At 40.3% G+C, this 18,349-nt stretch overlaps 4 protein-coding genes across 4 annotated transcripts; 2 read left to right on the forward strand and 2 right to left on the reverse strand.

Annotated features, from left to right (window-relative positions):
- Window positions 1-859: 859 nt before the first annotated feature.
- On the reverse strand, window positions 860-10,413 carry kcnj9 (potassium inwardly rectifying channel subfamily J member 9). The gene is made up of 8 exons (XM_026374987.1): window positions 9,997-10,413; window positions 8,878-9,283; window positions 7,278-7,491; window positions 5,845-6,046; window positions 5,087-5,279; window positions 4,755-4,952; window positions 3,063-3,193; window positions 860-2,087 (listed from the first exon to the last, which is right to left on the reverse strand). Exons 2-8 carry the CDS (start codon window positions 9,173-9,175, stop codon window positions 1,821-1,823), a joined length of 1,503 nt encoding a protein of 500 aa, XP_026230772.1. The 5' UTR covers window positions 9,176-9,283; window positions 9,997-10,413; the 3' UTR covers window positions 860-1,820.
- A 485-nt stretch (window positions 10,414-10,898) lies between these two features.
- On the forward strand, window positions 10,899-14,095 carry eif3f (eukaryotic translation initiation factor 3, subunit F). Its single transcript, XM_026374988.1, has 8 exons — window positions 10,899-11,045; window positions 11,470-11,540; window positions 12,368-12,447; window positions 12,536-12,673; window positions 12,772-12,863; window positions 13,033-13,169; window positions 13,575-13,688; window positions 13,928-14,095. The coding sequence occupies exons 1-8, from the start codon at window positions 10,934-10,936 to the stop codon at window positions 14,003-14,005; spliced, it is 822 nt and encodes a 273-aa protein (XP_026230773.1). The 5' UTR covers window positions 10,899-10,933; the 3' UTR covers window positions 14,006-14,095.
- A 378-nt stretch (window positions 14,096-14,473) lies between these two features.
- Window positions 14,474-15,371, reverse strand: apooa (apolipoprotein O, a). The gene has a single exon (XM_026374991.2). The coding sequence runs from the start codon at window positions 15,301-15,303 to the stop codon at window positions 14,776-14,778; it is 528 nt and encodes a 175-aa protein (XP_026230776.1). The 5' UTR covers window positions 15,304-15,371; the 3' UTR covers window positions 14,474-14,775.
- Window positions 15,372-15,904: 533 nt separating this feature from the next.
- Window positions 15,905-18,044, forward strand: dnaaf6 (dynein axonemal assembly factor 6). Its single transcript, XM_026374989.1, has 6 exons — window positions 15,905-16,165; window positions 16,769-16,835; window positions 16,941-17,046; window positions 17,322-17,418; window positions 17,534-17,619; window positions 17,871-18,044. Exons 1-6 carry the CDS (start codon window positions 16,067-16,069, stop codon window positions 17,998-18,000), a joined length of 585 nt encoding a protein of 194 aa, XP_026230774.1. The 5' UTR covers window positions 15,905-16,066; the 3' UTR covers window positions 18,001-18,044.
- The last annotated feature ends 305 nt before the right edge of the window (window positions 18,045-18,349 follow it).

An 18,349-nucleotide genomic window follows, 5' to 3' on the forward strand; every position in this document is an offset into this window, starting at 1 on the left:
TATGCAGCCTGTAATTCTACGGATACACTTCTGATACACACAGGCTTTTAACCAAATACTTATCTTCTTAGTGTGCAGTGATTGTACAACATTTTTTCAGTACAGTAAATTAGCTCATGGCTAATAAACATGTTATTTAAAATAAAGGTGCCTCTTATCTTAGTCCTCAGTCTTTATGAAATTACAGTGAATCCGAATGGCACAAAACCCATCAGACAGAAATAATGTATGTATGGAGTTCCTTTTCTCACTATATATGCAGAAAGACATGTGAGTATAAATCCTTGATCAACAGCACAGGTCAGATGTGATAGTTTACTCTATAATCCAGTCACAGAACTACAACCTATTGCTATGTTTTGTATGTTATACAGTGGAGTACAAATATTCAGAAAGTCGCATTAACACAATGTAAAAGTTTGCTCCTGTGACTGTATTTTGCTTTACATACATATAATATTGTGTATTTATTAATATAGCTGCATTACTGTCTGAGCAGCGTTTTTATTGCGGCTGTTTAAATACTTTAGATACTCTTGAACAGTTTAATCTTTAATGCATGCTTATTAATTTATAGGACATTTGAGTTTTGTGTGCAGCAAAGTAACTACAACTAAAATAAATATAATGCAGTCAAAACATATTAAATAGATAGTGTGGTGCTATAAAAGCAAAAAGAGGCCTTTAATAGAAATACTCGTGTGAAGTATAGGTACCTCAAAATTATACATACAAGTACAGTTTACCACTGATTTTAAACTGTTAAATTACTTTTGTACTTTTTTATGTACAGTGTGTAGCATGTTTTATGTATGTCCCGTCCCAAAACATCACACAATCCACAACAGTTGCTCTGAATATACCATAGTTTATTAATTCTATTTGACGTGTTATATTAAATATTAAAAACATCAAGTAGAAATGGCCACGTATGTACACAGCAGCAGAAGCAGGAGTTTGGGCTGAACTGAGCAGGACGCTGTTGTGCTTTTAATTTCTACTTGGGGGGGGACAAAACAGATTAATCCTTGTGCTACACGTCGCATGTGAAACGAAGCCACGGACACTCAAGTGCTGACCTGTCTGTATGTGAAAGGTTTTAGATGGATGCTGTGGAGTTAAGATGTCAGAACATTTGAATTAGTGTTATTAAGAAACATAGTACTTTGTGTCTCAAGATAATAAGACATTGTTTATAGTTATGGCACCAAATTAAGACTCAAGCAGAGTGCAGGGTACATCGTGTTAACACGTGATGTACGTTGAATTTTAACAACAATCTATGTATCTAAAGGAATTTCAAATTACTACAATCCCAGTCTATAGTTCAACATCATCTAGTGATTTTCATGCGCTGGTAAAAATAAAGCATCTTCTCTTGTGCCAACCTGAAATGTGAACAATCCAAAAGGTGAACTTTGCACATACAATCACATTGTCCACAGCTTTTTGTCCAACAAGACAAATGACCTGTATCTGTTTAACATTCTGCCGTGGTCCACAGGATATACTATTGTTGACCCCACCTAAAGCATAGTATTGTCATTAAAATATAAATATAGGCAAGGGTGATTGGCGCTAACACAACAATCTGAGAAGAGAGAGCACATGTACAGTACACTTGTAACAAAGATCAACATAGAAATAAAAGACAACAGTATCAAGAAATAAACTCCTTCTTATGGCAACACAAGATATGGCATATACTGTAGGACTGTGCCTAAGGAAACTACTTTATTCACCTCGAAAGAAAAGGTCTGCAAAAAACTAACTGTTATCTCGGTGATACTGACGGTCTGTCTTTGTAAACATTCTCTGTTCTAGGCCTCGGATTCGGATTGGTCGGTGGTGACGCTGCCGTTCAGCTCGCCCAACCCTGGTTGCTCCTGGATGTCGGTCATCTCTCCGACGATGAACGTCGGCTCCCCTCCTTTGCTGTTGGCTGAACCGCTGTCCGGCTGCTTGGACGCCTGGTTGGTCAGGGTGGGCTCTTCATCCAGCCTGCTGGAGATTGACCAGTAGAGGTGAGCATCAAGCCTGGCTGCAGCCAACGAGAGCTCTCGTGCTGAGCAGGAGGGTGTGTCCACCTGGGGAGGGCAAATTTAAGAACTGAGCACTATGTTTGAATATCCACTTGGTGAACAGATATTAGCATTAACAAGATGCTGAAGAAATAGAAGTACAGAGAAGTACATAAACTTGATGCTGAAGTAAAAGTGCAAGCACCTGCTCAACCTTTTAGGGATTCGAAATTTTAGCTGAATTACCTACTTCACCATTTTTCTCTTTCATTGTTTTTTAATTCTAAAGACTAAAGACTTCCATGGTGTCTTGGTAAAGCAAGGACTTTGAATTTTCACACCGTGTACAGTATTTGATGTGAGTTACTTCTGCATCTGGATTTACTTTCTTTAAAATATTAAATATTAATAATAATTAAGTATGTAAAGGGTAAATTGCTCTCACTGCTGTGTGTGTACAGCAACCACAATATAACCTATGACTCTAGGTGCATGTGATCACTTTAAACTACAAAGATCGGACATGTTTTTGTTTGTATATTGTATCATCTGTAAAAATTCAGGCTAATTAAAGTGTCAGTATGCATCCATGGAATGAATATTCTGAATATTCTCTCGGCAAAGTTAAACCTAAAAAATACTAGTTCCTACGTTTCCCAGCATGCCTTTCAACAAGCCCCAGAGAATGTGAGAATTCAGCTGCTGGTCACACATGTAGGTGGAGACAGGAATAGGGATAACAGAAGAAGAGTTGTTCCAGTTTTCCTCAGTCAGAAATCTTGTTTCTACAGTGAATTGTTTACTGCTGATGCTTTAACATTGTTGACATATTTTCTACTAACAAATTATGACCACAAGCAAACTGACCACGAAATGTCCCGTTTATTGAATCAACTTTGTATATCTCTATATAATTATAAAGTGCTGAAGTTATCCCAAGTTATTATAATACAATAAATCTTTGGAGTTTGTTCATACAGTTTCAAATGAAATGCCACCTTAATAATAAGCTCTTATCGCACCAGTTTCGAGAGACAGTACCTCAAACGTGTGATGAAAGGCTCCGTAGTCAATGTCAAAGAAACCCTCTGCCAGAGACATCATCGGGCTGAACCTGTGACCCCACAACACCTCTTCTGCTAGATAGGAGCTCCTTGCCTGGCACGTCATTCCTGCACACAAACAAACAAACACAAGCAAAGCGATGAGCACATAAATTCATGCCTGGACAACATTTCTTCAGCCCCTAAGGAAACATAAAATGAAATAACTAGGATTATCTCTGCTGAGAAGAAGAGTGACAGAGCACCTTAAACTCTGATGCAGACATTCTGCAGTTAATTCACCCATTTGATCACAAAACATCTACTGCTGCTTCGTGCAGGAGAGAGATGACTGTCAGCTACGTCTCTGTAACTCTCTTACTAAGAGAATCAATATTTGAAGTAGGCAGAGAGTCCACCTTTACCTCGTGGAGATGCATCATGAATAGCTGTGATAAGTGAAATGTTGCCAAACAATGAGGAATTGCTGAGTTTATTATCCTCTCAGAATGAGATCGACATGAGGTAATATGAGACGTGGGTAAAGAAAATAAATCCTTATAGGATGCTAACAAACCAGCTACTTGTTCCTACCAGACTATCAGACTGCAGCCAACAACAGGAAACACAATCACAGATATAACATACTGTAGATACACTTTACTTTTAATCTCTGAGGGGAGCAGTGAGCAGAGGTAGATGTGTTTTCCAGCTGCAAAACAATAACGTTTAGACTACAGTGTTGATATATACGATTGAAAATACCTTGTCACATTTTAGGCATTTAACTCATGATTTATCAGTGACTAACAGTGAGTTAGCACAGCCGAGCTCAGAGCATTGCTTAAGGACGGATGAGTGATCACTGACACACTCTGGCTAACATGGAGATAGAAATAGTTTTGGATAATCTATCTGCCTGCTAATACACTTTATTGCATGTTCTGTTTTTAATCTCTCCCGATACAGAAATGTATAAAGACTGCTCCATGAATCAATCAAGGGGTGAAAACATACCGTGTACGATAACACACTCTGCTATTTTTAAACATATATATGTAGATTTTACCTATGATTGAAACACCATACGGCTCCAAAAGCCCACTCAGTGACTGAGAAGAGATGGAGAGCTCTTAAACTAAAAATTGCTGATCTAAAAATCCTGGAAGAGGAATTTCATTTTCTAATGGACAACTTTGGATGATATGCTTTCTGTAAAACAGTGATGGCATTTCTGTTATATCAGACAGTTGTGTGAATCTACAAGATTCATTTTCTAATGCTCGGTTTCTGTTGTTGTAGCCAAACACTTACCATTAGAACTTTTTAGTCATATTAAATTATAAATAACATACATCTTGTTTCCCTGAGTAATGAAATGACAAATTCACTGCACGATGATTTTTGTATAGCTCTTTGTTTTACATCCACATTTTCATTTCACAGACACCAGTACAAATGTTTTGCTGTTCTGTTATTTACATGTTGCATTTTGTGATGATTTTATTGATACTGTGCTAAAAACGAACCTACTTAATCGTCTCTGAATAGTCTTATTACTTTACAGTACATCATTCTTGGAATACACCTGTCAGATGTTGGTTAGAGGCACAGGAGAAATGATTTACTTGGGACAGATGGATGGTTTCATTGTTTGCGTTCTCTTTAGTATGTTTAATTCATTCCTCACCAGTGGCTTCCACCATTCCCTCCAGGATGACCACGATCTCGAAGTCCTCCTTCTCCAGCTGTGCCTGCGACATGTCCCAGAAGGGTGAGTGTGCATCGATCTCATGGGAGATCACCAATGGTGAGACCAGGAAGAGACGATCATCTCCTGTCTCAAAGCCCACACTGATGTCTGTCTGGTCCAGAGGGATAAACTCACCTGAGGGAGACAATAAAATGAGAGGTGAGGAGCTTTTTCTTTATCAAAATGTGGCTGCACCTTTTATTTATCGAGATTTGTTATAGTTAAGGGGAATCGGTGTCAGTATTAACCCTGTGTTCCAGTTGTCTCACCTTCCTGAGTCTGTTTCGACTTAATGAGTTTGGCCCTCATGTTGGCCCCTACGATGTGGGAACTACGCAGGTCGCCAACTCTGAACATCAGACAGAGCTTGTCGTCTCTCAGAGAGATGACGGCGTGTTTGGAGAACACCAGAGTCTCTGCTCGTTTGTTGGGCTGTGAGATCTTCACAAACATGCAGCCGACCTGGAAGGACATGAGAACAGGAGGGGAAATGATGGAGCCTGGAACATTTGCACAAACTGGAAAAGCATTACTGGTAAATGAATGGTATCTCTTGTTATTTATCATATATAATTAACTCGTCAGCTTAAAAAGTCAAATAGTGCTGATGTGGACAATTACAGCGGGAACCCATGCACTGTGAGAGCTGCACATTCATTTTCTTCAAAAGAGCTTGCTCCTAGTTTTCAATGTCTAAAAAAGTAATGACATTTGAATTAACCTCAGACTCAATCACATTTTCATGTGCGTAGTGGAAACAGCCCACGTTTACATCAGTTGCTAATGGCTTGTTTCCAAAATGCATAAACACGATTCTGCCTGGACAGGACGTCAGCGTGTGGATTTATTCTCATCAAAAGAGAGAAAAATACAGCACAGCTCCGTCAGCACTTCAAAAAAATGCATTCACAGTTCTCTGTAGGCTAAAAAAAGTATATTTATTTTTGATTCCATCAGGCAGTATGTACTATACCTGCACATTTGTTTTCTACAGATTTCTAAGATATGTTCCAGAACCAGTGCTCACCATGAAGGCATTGACCATTGATCCCAGTATAGCTTGCAATAGCAGCAGCATAGTGCCCACTGGACACTGGTCAGTGATGACACGGTGGCCGTAGCCAATGGTGGTCTCTGTCTCAATGGAGAAGAGGAAGGCGGAGATAAAGCCGTTGACATTGTTGACACATGGTGTCCACGCCTCATCTTCCAGATGGTCCAAATCACCCCTTGGGAAGAAAATGAGAAGATTGCGTGAAAAAGGGAAGGGGGAGGGTGACAAAGTGGGTGTAAAGAGAGAAAAATAGACAGAGAGCAAGAGGATTTATATTTTTAGAACAGAGGTGCAGAAATATACAGTATGTTTACAAGACGACTCATCTCTCCCTTTATATTTACCATCTCTTTTCAGTTAATTCCTGTAGTGAATGGGAAGTAGTCCTATTAATCTAACATTCAACTGGTTTTCAGTCCTGTGCCACAAAGAGAGTGCAGAATGTCTTTCCAAACAGACACTACACAAGCTAATGTCCCTGATGAACACACCTCCAGCCAGACAGGAAGGGCTAATTAATGGAAGTGGTGTTAAATAATTTATATGATCTATGACTTTTATTGACCTGTGTTGGTGACCAAGGAATTACAGCAACACCGACAGCTCTCTGGCACCGCTTAGGGTGGACAGTAATTAATAAAAAAAAAAAGGTCACGGCTTTACGAGAGGAATACATTTGCCAAATTAGAGTGGGGATCCAGCAGGCACATCTAGTGAAGAGGTAACACATCCTGATTAAATACACTGTAATATTAATACTGCTTTATCGTCTGCTTTTTTGGCTGAAACATTTGCCTTTGTTGCAGAAATGCATCACAGTGCTGGCCACTCATAGCATCCTCCTCTATCTGTGAAATGGCAGTGTTGTCATATGATAATTTCATTAAAGGAAATTACATTTTCAGAAATATGAATATTTGCTTTCTTGCCAAGAGTTAAATGAGGACATATCACTCTAGTCTCTGTCTGGTTCTATGACGTTACAGCCTATCAACCCCTCTTGGGTCTACTGAATAACACATTATTTCTTAAATGTCATACTTAATTTTGTACGGGTAAAACAAAGCTAAGCGGACATTGTCCTGGCCATGAGATCTTCTTGTCTAACTCAAAGTAAGACAGTAAAAAGGCAGGTCAAACTATTCCCTGATGTTAAAAGGAGGAGAAGAGGAGAAGGTGAAGAGGAGAAAGTATGTACTGTAGTTAATTAATGGTAAAACCATGATTTAGCAAAATTTGCAACGATATCTGGAAGTGATTTTTAAAATCACCCAATTGTCTTTTTGGACCATGCAAGTTTGATTCATCTTCATTGTGACTGGAATTATAAATGAGAATTTGCAGATTCATCCATGGCTCAAGAGATCCAAATAAATAAACCTCTATCCTTTGCTCTTGACTCTTACCTGCAGTAGGCTATGAGGTACCAAATGGCCCCAAAGAAGAGCCATGTGACAGCGTAGGCCATGACAAAGACGAAGAGCGAGCAACGCCAGTTGAGATCCACCAACGTGGTGAAGATATCAGTCAGGTAACGGTAAGTCTCCCGCATGTTGCCGTGCTGCACATTGCAGCGACCGTTCTTCTCCACGTAGCGTTGCCTCTTACGCCGAGCCCGGGCTGGTGAAGACAAGGGGTGAGGGGACGAGGGACAGAGGAGAGGTAGAAAAATGTATTTACACAAGTTTTTCTAACTGTAACTGAACTAGAGGTCACAATTTTAGAACATCTGTGAATGTCAGAGCTATAATAAAAGGTAAAGGTAACGGGTTGGTCTTGAAGGAATGACCTGATCTGATGACTGATGACATAGAAATCCTCTGTCTGTGTAAAAGCAGGGTTAGAACAGACGGGTTACTGCACCCTCTGAAGAGTTATTTGCACCACACTACTACTACTAGCATAACGATGAGAAAAAGGCAGTTACCTAAAGAAGATGACGGATCAATTATAACCCTTAAGATTTTGGGTTTTTCCTTTAGAGAAAATGAAAAGAAAATCAAGGTGTCGGTCTGTAGAGCTTCCTACAGCAGCTAATGGCACTTGGAAACTAAATGAAACTCTGACATGACCAGGTTTAATTTAATATTTTAATTTAAAAGACATTAAAATGAAGATTTCTAAAGCACTGACAGGTAATGTAGATAAACGTGAAGCTAAAATATGGGACCTCTTCCAAGTTGGATTATTTCATTTAGGTGAAACAAGGCTGAAGACAATTATTCTTCAGCTTTATAATCCTAGGTTCCAGGGAACTCATTCAAAAAACTTCAAAAACTAAGACAAGGCTGCTTTAAATTTCTGAACGGTTTTCCTGTTTGAAGCTACAACTCTGACTGCAGTCAGATGATGCGAGTTGAATGGAGGCACCAAGAGAGATTGGAGGATAAACGGAGGAAGGTGCCAGGGGACAAGACTACGCAGTGTGGCTCAGAGGAAATTCTGGCTAGTGACGAAGGGATAACAGAAATGAAAACAGACAGGTGAGGAAACGAGAGCAAATGCAGTACAACAAAACATCATCATCAAACAGTGAGAGAAGAAAAGCTACAACATTGGACTTTAGTTACAGAACAGGTTTTTGTCTTTGTAGTGTTATAGTGCATTTTACGGTTTTGTTTTTTAACAGTGACGAAAAAGACCGGGGCAAGCAGAGAGAGGCCTGATGAGAAATGGTGTGCAAGAGTGCTGAAATCGCTGAGGGGTGAAGCACAGCAGCACCGCAACACTGCAAATTAGAGGAGATTCACAGCTATTGGGAGAGAGATGGGGAGGAGAAGGTGGTGCACAATTTCAGTCAATACATCAAGAATACAGACTCCGTCAATAGCTGCTAATTTCTGGAGAAGTTAAACAGAGAGCGAAGGAGTCAGTAATGAGGTGCAGTAATTGCAGTCTTCATCCAGTGCAGTACAGACTTGGATCTAATGAATAGGAAGCAGCTGTTTATTTAATCATTTAATAAGATCACTTTCTGCCCTGTCTGCCACTTTCTGAGCCACTCACCCCACCCGAATCGTCCCCTCTCCTTCTCCGGCCCCTGGGTCTTCTTCCTGTGCTGATTGGCTTTGGCCTCCCGCTCAGCCAGCTTGGACTGAAACGACCTGTTGACCTTGGCCGGGGTCTGAGGGGACGGTGCCGACTCTGTGGTGACGACGTGGCCCAGCTCTTCAGACAGGTTGAAGACTCCAGTGGAGGCGGTGGCCTCAGTGGCCACCTCCACATCTTCTCCTTCCACCTTTCCCTCCACGGGGAGCGAGAGGGAGTCCGGGCGGGAGGGGAAGACTGAGTTCTCCAGCGCCATGACCCGAGTGTGCGTGTATCAAGTGTATTAGTGTGTTGTTGATATCCTCCCTATGGCAGACTCTGTCCAGTGGCTATTGATTGGACCATTTGTTTGCTTGACTGAAACCTGGAAAAGAAAGAAGAACAACACGTAATTGAGAGTAAATTACTGAAAATGATGACGCCTGAGGTTCTTCTCTGAAGATGCCTTTGTACTCTTTACATTAACAACATATGTTCCGTGTTGCTTGCCATGTAGAGTTGACTTTCACTGTGTGTGTGTGTGTGATTCATCATTCACCTCTTTCATAAGCTTAATGAGGAAATCAAATCAGCTTTGTAAGACTTTAGAAGTAATCTGTGCTTTTTTATTTAGAATAACATCTAATCCTGGAGCACCGTGTGGCATATGCACATCAGAGCCACTTTGACTGCTGTGCATGTTTCATAAAATGCCTTGAGTTATGTGTGAGTGGGTTGTGTAAGTGCACTGGTGGATTTACATTAGGCCTGCTGAGATTTCTTCCACATACAGAATAGACTAAGTCTAGGAAACTTCAGTTAAACAGACCTATGTGTGTTGACAGTGAGACATGGCGTGTGTCTGAAATATTTGCACTGTAAAATGGAGTCCTAGTCCTCTGTAGCCTTGGATGCAATTGGCGAATGGACGCAAGAGGAGACTGATGGTGACAATCAAGATGACGCACTACGCCTGATGGATGGATCAGAAATAGCTTCTATTAAAGGTCTGTCTGTGAACGAGCCAACAGGCTCCAGAAACCAAACGAGTCCGCTTGTGCAGGACTGTCACACAGCAAAGAATAAGCAAAATCCTACCTGCTCAGCGTAGCAACTTGTAGGTGGATCAGACCTGGACCGTGCAGATGTTTTATCATAAGAAAAACGCAAATGTGGTCCAAGAACGAACCGGCTTAGTCAGTCCTGGATCGATGATACCCATGTCTAGGGCTCACCAGCGACGCAGCGTTAGTCCACTCCTGTTCGCTTTTTCCGGGAAAACAAAGAACACCTCGATCCGAGCACTCAGCATACACACAATTTAAAGAGGCGAACACTCCATCCAGTGAAAGTCCCAGCATAAAAAAATAAAACCTCCCACAGCAGTGATCCAGGTAGAAAGATCACGGCGTTTGGAGAACATGTGTCGTGCAGGGGACGTGCGAAATGGAGGCAACAGGATAACCCGGCTGCTCGGAGACCTCCATCATCTGTGCGTCTGATGGAGTCGGTCAGGTGTGGAGCCACTGAGCGGCGGAGGATGCTGTCATCAGCCCAGCCCCTATCAGCCCCGGCTGGCTCGGACTCTTTATTCCCACCACAGACTGGACTGCTGTCTCCCTCCTCTCCGCTGGCCCTCAGACCCCCAGTATCATGCCACAGTTCAAAGATCCGCAAAGGCAAACATGCAATGCAAGACTGCCATGCAATTACAGTTTAATAACGTGAATGTATTTTTTTATGTTTGCTGAAAAAAGATGAAGACTTTAATATTATTTTAAACATACACCCTTGTTTTTATGCAAGTTTTAGGTTCTTCTATAAGAAAATAATCATATAGTGCACCGGTAAACCTGTTAAATAGTTTATAAAGAACGTATTCGTGAGTAAAACAACGTTTTGGTGTTTTATTATCGCTTGTTATAAGTGGTTGAATTGTAACTAGCGCAGTCCTCATTAGCCGCTGTTTGTCCTCCAGCCTGTAGGTGGCAGCATATGTTTTCACCGCAGCCGGTGGCAGCCCTCCTTTTCCAAGATGTCGGTGTTCGGGCCAGTGGTGAAAATTCATCCCGTCGTTCTCGCTTCTATCTGCGACTCTTATGAGCGAAGAAATGAGGGAGCGAGTCGTGTGATTGGGACCCTGTTGGGTAAGCGGAGACATATTTGTTAAACGTGGTGTTCACCGCCTTCTGTTAGGACAGCTGATGGGCTGTTAGCTCATGTTAGCTTGCTCGCTAACGCATGCTGGCTTGGTGCAGCGCAGTAGCTAACCTAAATATTGCTAACGTTAGCTAACCAAACAGCTTGTAGCATCCATTATAACCTCTGGCTATCCGATAAACTGATTACATAGATGAAAAATAGTGACTAAATCTATATCAAACTAGCCAGGTCGCCTATCGTGTTCTGACAATTTGCTGTCATGACACCTTTTTGTTAGGTTTGAACGTTGTTATTGGTGTTAGCTGCTGCTAATGGTTCGTCATTATTTAGGTTACCTCCTTGTTAACGTTAGCTAGCTAGCTAAAATGAAAGCGACTGGCTAAATAATGTCTCATTTGTACTACTCAGGTACTATTGACAAGCACTCTATCGAGGTGACCAACTGCTTCTCTGTTCCCCACAATGAGTCTGAGGATGAGGTAAGATATTAAACTCATTTATTCACAGTATGTTGTGGGTGAAAGTTCAACACTATTGTTAACAGCTCTATGGTCACAATCGGCCTGGATAAACAATAGCACAAAAAAGATTATTTTTTCAAGTAGAAAGTTACAGAACTTAAAGCTTAGATCTTTTTTAAATTCTGTATAGTCATATTGATCGTGATAATAATCCTGGAAGGAGGATCCCCTCTCTTTGGAGGAAGTTTTTCATTATTATTAATATTAGGACACTAGGGATTCCTAGTGTACATTTTAAAGCCTACTGAGACAAAGTTCACCTTGTGATTTTATTTTGATTTTGTATGATTATGCAGTATTGATCAATTAGTCTTGTTGCTCAAGTGAAGCACGGACTGAATTGTCATTGTGTGATAAGTTTTATACAGTTACAATCTGTTTTGACTTGTTTGTGTAGTAGGTACTATGTTGATGCCTTGTATTGGCATGGCAAGTGCAAATGTACAAAACGTGAAGTTCGGCTGCTTTAACAATAAATCCATTAGTCGTTTTATTTATCAGTAAGAATAATACAGTATAAAGTCTAACCATATGTGCCTTAAGGACAGAACCAATTCACCTAGGCACAGTAAAGGAAGCATCTTGGACAACAGTTCTGCTGAGAATGAAGGAATCTGAGCTTAACATATGTTAGTTTTTATGAACAGTCCAGTAAAGACGATAAATAGTAAAAAAAATACCATTGTTCAGCTTGTTGGAAAGATTTTTATATTCAGATGACTGTCTCATTGCATTCTATGAAAGACAAATTTTTAAAGAAGTGACCATACTGTCTTTGACAACAGGTGGCTGTGGACATGGAGTTTGCCAAGAACATGTACGAACTTCACAAGAGGGTTTCTCCCACTGAGGTTATCATTGGCTGGTGAGTTAGTAGGTCAAATACTGGATTTCAATACTGGAAGTTGGGGAGGAAAACACTTTTCTCATCACAGTTATGCATTTTTTCACAGGTACGCCACAGGTTTTGACATAACAGAACACTCAGTGCTCATTCATGAGTACTACAGCCGTGAGGCAACCAACCCCATTCACCTGACTGTGGACACAGCACTGCAGAGTGGCAAGATGAACATCCGGGCCTACGTCAGGTTGGCTGAGCTTCCTGTCACTTACTCCTTGTTTGTGTGATCACTGGCATTATGTGAGTGTGCCTTTGAATGTGCTTGTGTCTCTCCCCCCCACATAGTGCGCAGATGGGTGTGCCAGGGAAGACAGTTGGTGTGATGTTTACCCCACTATCTGTCAAGTATATCTACTATGACACTGAGAGGATAGGCGGTAAGAATACAAATAAATGCACAAACACATTCTCAGCTGAATACGATTTTGAAATCTGCAATCTCAATGTAAAGAGAACTTACTACTAATACTGTTTTTACAACCTCTGTTCTTGCATTTCTTCACTCTCAGTAATACTGTAGTCTAACACTCCGTCTTTGTGTTGCAGTGGACCTTCTACAGAGGACACGTGTAACTCCCAGTCGCACCAAGGGGCTCACATCTGATCTGTCTCAAGTGGCTGGCTCAGCAGCCAGGATACAGGACATGTTGGCCACTGTGCTGGCATACATAGAGGATGTGCTGGTGAGCATTAGAGCTATTGCACAGTGTAGGTGTGTGAGAGCTTGGCATTGGATTGATAATGATAAGTAAGACTATATTGGTAGATTATGAAATCTGCAGTTTATTTGAGTTTGGTGACATGAATTATACATTAATGCTGAGTGTGACTTGTTCTGGTACCTTTTCATGTTCTGTCTAATGTTGTCCTACTAAGGTGCATGATGCAGTGAATGTGTGAACTGTTAAAGGGTGTTTTTGTTCGAGTGAGTGACACATTCAGGTCACTAGGCAAACAGCCCACACATACACCTAGCAGAAAGATTGGTTTCTGTCCTCTTGGTTACATTCTGCTGTTTAGCTTCTTTATAGTCAGTGGAGAAGTGTTTAAAACTGATAACAATTGTTTTTCTGTTTGGTCTGTCTCAGTCTGGCAAGGTGACAGCAGATAACAGCGTGGGTCGTTTCCTGATGGACCTGGTCAATAAGGTTCCCACCATCTCAGCCGAGGACTTTGAGAACATGCTCAATTCTAACATTAACGTAAGTGCTTTTTGTTACCTAGAAAGCTGTATGAATTTGTCAGTACTGGGGAAGATTGTCTTTCTAAATTGGGTTCAACCTTCTAATCTTCTTTTACTTGATGCACACTGTCAAACTCATTGATTACAGGAAGCATGCAATCAGACTTACTTACTAACTCTCTCTACACGCCTAGCTCTGACTCTTGGACTGTATATGTGCTTCTAATTTAAAAAAAACTTTTTGTTGTATTATTACAGGACCTGTTGATGGTGACCTACCTGTCTAACCTGACCCAAGCACAGATTGCTCTAAATGAGAAACTGGTGCTGCTCTGAAGGGATTTCTTTAAAGTGATTCATATTTAATTTTTGTACTTTTTTTTTTTTTTTTTTTGGCTGAAGTGAATAAAGTTGTCAAACAGTCCACACAATGTCCATTCCACTTTTGTGCCCTGTGATATTGTAATCACAAATAACACTGTTTGGTTTCTCTACAAATGATTAATGAACATGTACAGGAAGTGTTATATTGGATAGCTGATTTTTACCACTGTTTACCTCCCTGTTGTTCTTTGTAGTGTTAAAAACAGAATTTACTACTATCCAGATGTTTTCAGGGCTACAATCGATGCAGTATTTGCTTGGTGAATAAAATAGGTTACCTAGAGAATAAATTGTCTTCAATTGTTTAGTCTGTCTAAAAATATTAACCTGCAGATTATTTCTTTTGATGAGTTAACAGAGTTGTTTCAGATCTAGATATTTATACATCTTAATTTACAAGATATGCTATAAAAACACGTCTTAAGATTTATATGTAAGACAAGTTGTTTTTTTTTATTAAGTCTCTACATAATATACATTGAAATCAGAGGCAGAAGTTAATCATTCTAGCTGCAAACCCCCTGTGACAGGCCATGCCCAGCCTGAGTTACATGTAACGTTAAAACTTAGTGCAGAAAGTGGGCATGAGAAAGTCACACACACATTAAAGCAGGTCCAAGTAGCACATGTCGATCTACAGTATCGGAAAAAGCTGCTGTGTGAGTTCTTATTGCTGAATCCCTCTGTGGTGATCAGGCGTCTGTTTGTGAGTCGGTTTCTCTTCAGGGCTTCAGGATCTTCTCCACGGCGGCGTAGCTCTGCACCGCGCAGTCGTACACACTCTCCCCGGTTGACTTTGCGATAGTGACAGCCTGCTCCGGGTAGTAGAGGGAGGCACTCAAGGTCATCAGGCCCGCCGGGTAAATGAGTTTTTTAATCCTGGAGCCTCTCGCCAGGAACAGTCCCAGGACACCGGTAAAGCCGATTACTCCCAACCGGGGATAGAGGTCCTTCGGAGGGTTGTTCAAGCGGCCGTAGGTGTCATTCCCACAGTCGACCACACTCTGAACTTTGGGTTTGATTTTGTCGTAGGTGCCCTGACACCAAGTCGAGTACGGCTCTACGAGCTTCCTGAGGGTGGCGACACTCTGCTCCAGCTCGCCCGCTTCAGGCTCCGCGTAGCGAAGCTTCTCCTGAGGCACGGTGTACAGGGACAGTTCATCCCGGTTTATCGAGGTCTCAGACTCTTTCTCCCCGTCAGTGGTAGCTGCAAACACGGTGGTCGGTAGCATACTCGAGATCCCCGGCATTGCGCTACCTCTCACCTTCAACACGGTCTGTGTGGGCCATGCATTCACTACGGTGTCCGGGGAGGGACACAGCTGAAGCGCTTATCACGCCGCCTGTCAGATTTTAGACAAACGTGTTGATGAAGCTTGAAAAAACACAAATACAACTTCAAATTGTCATGTTATAAGTTTATGAAGCACTTAGTTTTGTGTTTTCCTTTTATGTTACTCTTATTATGTTTGTTACTGTATATTTATTTTGTACTACACCTAACTGGGATATATTCCCGTTTTTACTCAACTATATCTGTTTGACTACCATTTATATCTTTAAATACAGACTATTTAATCTGTCATAAGTGTTTTCATTTTTTTAGTATGTAAAATATTTAAATAAACTATACTTTGACACATCTTAACACTCTAAAATGTGGTAATTATCATATTAAAATGAGAATTAGTTTATACTATCTCTGGATCATTAACAGCTTTTGTGTTTATAAAAGCATTGTCCTAAGACAAATAAATAAATATAATACGTTATTTGAATATTTATTTTTGCCGGCTTGTGTGACGTCATTGGTTCCCATGGTAGCCGGACAGTCTGCTCGTCTCCAGGGAAACGAAAAGCGTCAACAGGAGAGTCCAAAGCTACAGCTAGCTAAAGCTACAGTTAGCATACATGTGCTGGATAACGCTAGTTTGTTTTGGCTAGTTCTTCAGTTTTATTTATTTCCAGAGTATTTTGTTATTGAATAAAAGTGCGTTATTGAGCTTTTTCTGAATGGACTGTCTTGGGGTTTCATCCGTTCAGAATCTACAGGCTCTCTCTGCCTTATTATCAACTCAGCAGGATGATGATGAAGAAGATGAATTCAGCAAAGTAAGATGTTGTTTGCTCATTTAAGTAATTTAGTGAAGTTAACACAGTATTTCTTAAAAGGTTATTCTCTTTGGCATAGATACTGTATTTTGCGATGTATCTCACTTGTAAGTCGCTTTGGATAAAAGTATCTACCAAATGGCTAAATGCAAATACACACTAAACGTAAAAGTACTAGTATCAAAAGTAACTCATTTGAGCTCATTTTAAGGTTTTTATAAGCTGGACATACTGTATGCATTGGTAATCCTTTATCTAATTAATATAGGTGTGTCACAGTGTGTCTCTGAAATATAAGAATAAAGTAAAAAGTAAGATTATATCAAATATTCAAGTATCTTTAAACTGTACTTCAGTAATGAGGAAAAATTGGAGGAAATGTACTTAGTTATATTTCACCACTGGATATGTTAATGTTTATTATGCAGACATATCCAAAATAGAAAACATCTGTATCGAAAGAAAATCTATGAAGTTAGTTAATAATTATATATATATATATATATATTATGTCACAATGATTGAAATCCATTAGTATCTACTTGACTGGAAAAAGGCCATAACACCCTATTGGTTAAAAATGTCATCATCAAATCCCAACAGAATGTGTCACCTTGTGCACAGCTGGGTCCTGGACACATTGGACCCCCACCCAAAAAAGATAGAAAAGGTAATGCTTTCTCCAACATAACCTGTCAAAAAACAAACAAAAACTACAGTGCAATTACAGTAACAAGCTACAAACTGAACATGCGGTGTGTTATGTTTTATTTAGTGTCAACTGCGAACGTGAAGACAAAGAGCAAAGATATCTGGAGAGAGGAAGAGGTGGCTGAGGGCTCCCAGTATGACGATCTCACGGACCCACGGCCACAGCCTGAGTAAATACAGACCAGAAAGTCACAGACAATAAATGCTTCACTGACGTATAGGGGGGTCAGATACAAAGAATTGCATATTTCATCTCGGGTTTCTATCATTCTCTAACTGAGATTGCAACTTCTATGGTTGAGATTTAAAAAGAAAATGTCACTATAGGCGAGGGTTAAACCTTCAGTTTTCTAATACGTGTTTGTATCAATTAATTTGTTGAATACTACACTGTGTGTTTTTGCACATGCCTGCAGATTTTTTTTTGTATAACTTCTGTGTGCAGGTATGAAATAATCCTGAAACAGAGTGTGGGGACAGAAGATCTGTTCTTGGGATTGAGTGGAAAGGACCCGTCGTCTATGTGCTGCGAAGCCATGCTGGTAATGTTTCCTCTAAGCAACATTATAAACATAAGAATCATATCTATATATCTATCCATGAAGAAAATGTACACCCTGTAAAATATTAAAAATGCTGACATTTTCCTACTCTCAGGTGAAAATCAAACTACCAGACACTAAAGCAACGGATGTGGCCCTGGATGTAAGAGAAAAGTTCCTTGATCTGCGCACGCCAAAATAGTAAGAGATTCTTTGAAAATATTCTCTTTCATTTTTAATCCCCTTAAGATGACGGAGCAGCAGCAGTTCAGACCAAAAGCTCCAATTTCCAGGCATTTCCTTTAAATCAGAGGTTCACGTCATGATCTGAGCTTTGATTGCTCTTTCACACGGCTGTTAACATCTTCTTCTCTCACAGAGATTACTACACACAGACTCTCTCCCTTGTGCACCCTCCGTCTGTTGAACTTGTCTTTTCTCCTCCCCTTCAGTAAACTGGGTCTCCATCTCCCACATCCCATCCACAGCCAGGAGGGCAGGGCTCAGTTCTTCAGCGAGAGAGGGGAACTGGAAGTGACTCTATTACTGAAACGCCCCCTGGATTTTATCAACATGCAATAAGTGTTCGGAAAACACAACACTGCCAACAATAAACACCAAACAAAGCAATAAGATATGGTTTTCTAATAAATATGTTTTGTTTGTGATTTCCATATTACTCATTTTTTCAAGGGTAATTTTTGTATTCTGATGAGTGATGGTTTTATCATGTATTTCAAGTGGTTTGCATTTCTCCATAAAAATTCCCCTGAAATGTACCGTACCATTCAAATGGTTGAAGTTTGAAGATTCAAATTGAACAGAAATATAATTTAGATATTGTAGAATACTGTAGCTGGAACTTGCTGATTTTTGATTAAATGTACACATTATCAGCAATCTACTAATTACTTCACACTGGAAGAAGAAA

Source organism: Anabas testudineus, chromosome 17 (assembly GCF_900324465.2).
Source record: "Anabas testudineus chromosome 17, fAnaTes1.2, whole genome shotgun sequence".
Lineage (NCBI taxonomy): Eukaryota > Metazoa > Chordata > Actinopteri > Anabantiformes > Anabantidae > Anabas > Anabas testudineus.